This window comes from Gnatocerus cornutus, chromosome 1 (assembly GCF_029298725.1).
Source record: "Gnatocerus cornutus isolate USDA-ARS CGAHR chromosome 1, icGnaCorn1.1, whole genome shotgun sequence".
NCBI classification, from domain to species: Eukaryota; Metazoa; Arthropoda; class Insecta; order Coleoptera; family Tenebrionidae; genus Gnatocerus; species Gnatocerus cornutus.
In genome coordinates this window covers 24,326,100-24,331,888 of record NC_142233.1, presented here as the reverse complement: position 1 = coordinate 24,331,888, position 5,789 = coordinate 24,326,100, and the positions used below count along the sequence as shown (strand labels likewise).

General features: G+C 36.0%; 1 protein-coding gene across 1 annotated transcript; it reads right to left on the bottom strand.

Moving 5' to 3' along the window:
* Nucleotides 1–442: 442 nt before the first annotated feature.
* eve (homeobox protein even-skipped) lies at nucleotides 443–2,069 on the bottom strand. The gene is made up of 3 exons (XM_088050103.1): nucleotides 1,909–2,069; nucleotides 1,538–1,752; nucleotides 443–974 (listed from the first exon to the last, which is right to left on the bottom strand). Exons 1-3 carry the CDS (start codon nucleotides 2,045–2,047, stop codon nucleotides 471–473), a joined length of 858 nt encoding a protein of 285 aa, XP_087906229.1. The 5' UTR covers nucleotides 2,048–2,069; the 3' UTR covers nucleotides 443–470.
* Nucleotides 2,070–5,789: the final 3,720 nt, after the last annotated feature.

Genomic DNA, 5,789 nt, shown 5'->3' with positions numbered 1-5,789 from the left:
TTGTTTTTTATGAGTCAGGACTGATCCACAAACCCCAAAAATAAACTTAAAAATTTTGCAAAAAAATTTATTTTACCATTGTTCTTAAGTCTACAAATAAATAAAGGCCAGCTTACAAACAAACAAGTCCTTTCATAACAACGAATAACTACATATTTACAACACTTATTCTAAACCGTACACATAGTAAAGATATTTTTGGTAATATGTACAAACACCACAAAGGCATGTTTTATGCTTTCTAAATTTTAAGAAAATCGGAGAAATAAGAATAAAGCGAGCATAAAAATTACCTTTTGTGGGGATGTCCTATAGACCAATTAAAGTACCTCACTGTAAATTCCGGGGGTCTTACACAACACAATATACAAAAACATATAAAATTTTAATTTTTTAATAAAAAATTCAAGTCTAAAACTAAGAATCACAATAAAACAAAATTTACATATTTACATAATCCCAAACAATCTCTACGCCTCTGATTTATACGGTTTGAACAGCTTCGGTTGCTGCGTGATTTTCGTCTGAGGACTCGGTGACAACTTCTCTGTCGTCATCAAAAGAGGTTCATGCTCATCAGGACTCAAACTATGATCAGAATGCACCGGCGAACTTCTCGGTGAAAGTTTCGTCGAAGGTTCAAATTTGGTCTGATAAGGGAAGTCCAATCCCAAATTTAACGGCAATTGTGCACTCTGAGGTGGCAAAGGTACAACATTCGAAGGATTCAAATTCAAAGCTGGGTTCTGTAGTGTCATCCCAGTTGGAGGCACACCAAAGTTGGGGTACGAGTGGTACCGAGCGTAATGATGAGAGTAAACTGGAGGCGGCGGCGGGTAATGCAACGGCAAACTGGTGGCAGCAGCATGGAAGATGGAGGCGGCGAAAGCCGGGTCAGTGTACACGGCCGCATAAGGCCACGCAATAGCCATCCGTTGACGCTTATCTTTCATGCGGCGGTTTTGAAACCAGACCTGCAACAGAAGAAATTGATAAATGAAAAGGAAATGCTAATTAGTAAGACAAAGCGGTGTTGGTAGCTATGTCCGTACCGCCTTGATCTCGAGCGTTTAACACATCATAAACCATATGATTCCAGCTTATCTGTCCATTAGGCTACTAGATTTGGACGACTAAAAAAGCAGCGTTATAGAGGCTAAATTAGCATAAAAGCGGCGGACACTTATGAATGCGGCTCTTTTCATCTGTTAAAAGCTGTATTAGCGTTTTATTTAAGTGAGCAATGTGTTAATTGGTAGCCATGGGTTGGGTAATTACTGGGACTAACGGAAAATCACCTTGATGGTGCTTTTGTGGTCGCTTTTATGACCAATCGCAAGATGAGGATGGATGAGATGATTTAAATTGAAGAATGTTTGGACGGCACCATTTGCAAAGTGATTTTATAACGAAAAATTACTCATGAGAAACAAATTATCAAGATTGGAAAGTAAAAAATACTGTCGCCAAAAGAAGCAAAGCGGCTTTTTGTGGACTGATAAATTTCGCGAAAAAGTTTCATAAAAATTCAACTTACTTTGATGGTACTCTCTGGCAGGTTCAATTGGGCGGCTAATTCGCACCTTCTGGGTCTCGAAACGTAGTTTTCCTTGAAGAATTCCTTCTCCAGCCTCGCCAGTTGTTCCCTGGTGAACGCAGTTCTGTACCTTCTTATGTTCTGGTCGTTAACATTGACCGTCGAAGGCGTCGAAGAGTTCAATTTCTCCGAGGAAGGAGTAGGACTGGAGCAATCTAAAGACGGAAGAAGTACCATTAATGTCGAGTGCATCACTTAACCATCAATTAGCAGGAGCCACCCCAAAACACGGAACTACACCGTCTAGACCATCAAGTGGCTAAATCACCCCCACATGTTGCTTAAGACCAAGGCGTCGCACTTCCGCTTACCTTTAGTAAATTGGTTGTTTGGAGACTGCGGCGGAGTGGTTGTTCCTTGATGGAGATTATAATGGGGTGGAATGACATCCAACACCACCGGCACGTTGTTGTTTTGCTCTTGGTTGAACATTTTGTCGTAAAAATGCATAACACTCACTAACTGCGAAGCACACAACCAGTTTGGAAACGAAGGAATGATTCTGGCTTCCCTTCCATCACTGGTTTTATCCGGGGATGAGGAGGCGGAGCACTCTGAAATTTGGTTGGCGGTTGGACGTTAGTGCCGGCCACGCCTTGGTGCTTTTTTGGAGAGGAGATTTTGGGGCGAGATTCGTGTGAAGCGATCCTTATTGACTGTAAGTACATGTCGGAACGGATTAGGGCGCATGTATACGAACTATTAGCGCTTCAACCCTTAATAAGGGCAACCGAGGCTGCTGCGCCGCGGCTATATCTACTTACTTATCTGATATTGATTGTATTTTTATGGTACTATAAAGATGCTTTAGTAGTTTAATTTTATGTTGCCGAGATTGCTTGATTTAAAATGTAATTTTACCAGTACAATTCTGCTTCGGCACAAAACCGGAAATAAAATTTTACGGCGTGAGGGAGGAAATCGAACCGATTAATTTGTTTTCAACGAAATTATGAACAAAATCCTCCCAACTCTCACCAACGGATTAACTTGATCAAGTGGAATTTATATCCTTCGAATTAAACTTAATCTACAATTGGGAAATATTTCCATGCAAACAAATTAATTAGGATAACAATACTGTTAATAACTGCAAATAAAAAGTTTGACAATTTTGTTTTGTCATTTTCAATATTTGAATTTTGATGTAACAAAATAATTGTAAGTAAATTAAAACACTTGAATAACTAAAGACGAATTTTATCCACAAAAAATTAATTTCGCAATATTTTTGAGTGGGTAGAATTTGTTTATTCACGTGTATCACACATTTTTTTTTCAATTTCGTAGGATTAAAAATAAATTTGCTTAGGTACTTTTTTTCGAAAACTAATTTTGATTTTTCTGGCAATAAATTGGATACTGCAACTAACTGTTGTTTCGTTCAGAATATCTTGATATTTCTTTGGTCATTTATCATTTCAAACACACTTTCAGACTCAAATAAATTGGCAAATTGCAGAATTTGTGTAAAGTGTCATCTATAAGTGTCATCTATTTTACAATCAAGCCATTCAATAGTACCTAGAGCGAATTAAATTTTTTATTTCTTTATTTGCGTTGTCAATAGCAGAGTGAATAAAGTTTTATTGTCAACATTTTATTTATTATTTTGTTTAAAATAGTGTTTTACTAATGAAATTTGCATTTCAGAATCAGAAAAATATTATTTTTAGCTCAAATTCATCTACTGTTTTACCGGCGGTTCTGCGATTTAGTAAAACATGTGTTAGAGTTTGATAAGGAGTGAATTTTAATTAAAATGACAGTCTTGTTGAGCATAGTGTTAAATAGATCTCCAAATTCAGGTAAAATATTCAGCGATTCAGACTACCCAGCCCAAGTTTCTCTCCAAAAATCCTTTTTAGGGACCGAAGAGGTCGATAACTCTTCAGAGCAATAAAATATTGCAATTGTAAATTATATTGGGGTTTGGGTAGGGTTTACTATCCTATTAGTTATGGTCAAATATTGCCAATTTTCATTCTTTTCGCAGCAATAGAAAAATATCAAAATGATTTTTAACCTTGAAGTACGGAAGCGGCAAAGAGTAAAAGAACAATTTTTGAATATTAAGTGAAGCGGAATGGGTAGTAGTTGCTTTTCTCTTGTCTCTGGGTTGTGGCACAAACAGAATGATTTCAAATGCGGAAAGTTACGTCGACAATGTCACTTTGATGGGCATTGATAAGACGCAACTTTGATTTGCATTGACCTGAGTAAACCTAAAATTAATCCGTTATTAGAAAATTAGGAGCCGGTTTACACAATAATTTAATTAAAATTATATTAATCTCGCAACTAATTTGACAATTTCTTAACATTTGATTGGCGGAAAAACGATCACACGTTATTTTAACACGATGTTAAGTATTTAATCGAAATTAAAGATTTTAACCTACCTTTGTAAACCGGCCTTGATGTTCTAGAAAATAACAAACACCTGTTTTAAACTCGGTTTTCCCAAAGTAATTACATACTTTAAGTACAAAATCCTTTGCGGTTCACTTGGTTATCAGACTAATGATGAAAAGGGATCAGCGGTGTTCTTTGAAAGTATGGAAACAAGAATAAACATGATAAATAGAATAATAAATAGCTTTACCATCAGTAAGGGTGAAATTTTGACTTTTGAAAATTTTGATTCGTATCAATAAAGGTGAATATCGTTTTCTACGTTCTATCAATTTGATTGCATTTAGCTATGTTTAAAAAATATGCTTTTAAATTCTTTCTGGCAGAGTGATGGAATTGTACAAAAAATGCCTTTGCAAGATTGAAACAAGAACTGTCAATACATTGGGCATAGTCGTTTTTATAGATTTTCTAATAATATTTTGTTGACCATTCGGGGCTCGGAAAAAAATTAAAGATCTGACTGAAAACATATAAAGTCCAGCTCATTGCTATCAGTCCACTCTCCTGTGTTTTACTAAAGTTCTTGGGTGTAAATCCGGCTTTCAATTGTTTAGTGAGAAAATTAGGGGAAAATTGAATTACGATTTTTAAGGTTAACTTGTAGTCAAAGTTGAGTGTATTAATCAATATTTAATTAAAAATTTGCTGCAAAAGAAAGATTTCAATAGAAATTTAACAAGTTATGGCAATCTTGCGCCAGACGATTAGGTTTTGCGCATGCCACAGTAAGATCAAGGTCAAACGCTAGTGCTACCAACTATTATTGATAAAAATCGCTAGGGCCTGCGCCCAACTTAACTTTTTAATGGACCGATAGTAATGAGCTCTGATATAGTATCATCGCGCTCAAAAAAATCTAAGACAGTGAAATTTTAGTTGATTAATGTCGGTTTTAAGTCGTGTGGTAACTTTTTTATTTGTCAAAATGACAGGTCGGAAATCTTGCCATAATGGAATGCAAAAATCAGTTACAGCAAGCTATTTCTGACATGGACATAACTATGGTTAGATGAGAAAGAAGCAAATGTTGACAAAACGGCTGTATTCTTGTCTCGAGAAAGAATTTTTTATCAATTTCAAATCTGACGGATGTGTCACAGTGACATTCCGGAAGACAGGTTCAGCCTCCAATAATAGTGTCAACATGAACATTTTAGTTTTGGAGGTGTTGAGAAGAACATACTGTCTTGGTTTTTTATCGCGATGGTATAGTTCGTACAGTGAGAGTTTGAATGACAGAAAAGTCACTAAATCTACGCAATAAAAAGTGTACCATACGCGCGAAATTTAAAGTAACAAAATAACTTCAATTACTGACAACCCTGTCAACCCACTTCGCATAGGAATTTAGTGTTTTTAGTGAATTTTGTAGCATAATTTGCTACCAACCTATATGTCAACTGTCGAAATCTCCCAATCTCTCACCGGATATACAAGGTGTTTATAAATGTTTCTAGCATCAAGGGTGGCTCTGGAATTCCTGTCGTACACTATTTTGCCGCTTTGTTTTCATACTGAATATAACTATCTTGAAAATTATGAATAATGTTATTTACGGCAATGACGATTCGGTTACAGTTTTGTGTGAAAGTTTTTGATTTTCAGGTTTCAAACCACAACTAGAACAGTTTATTTCTCAAAACTTACTTTGCTCCATGTTTGAGGTTAACTGCAAATGTCAGTTGAAAAATCGAAACCCACATTTGTAATGAGCGGCAAATTTCTTTGACATTTCATAGCCACCCTTGATGCTAGAAACATTTATAAACACCTT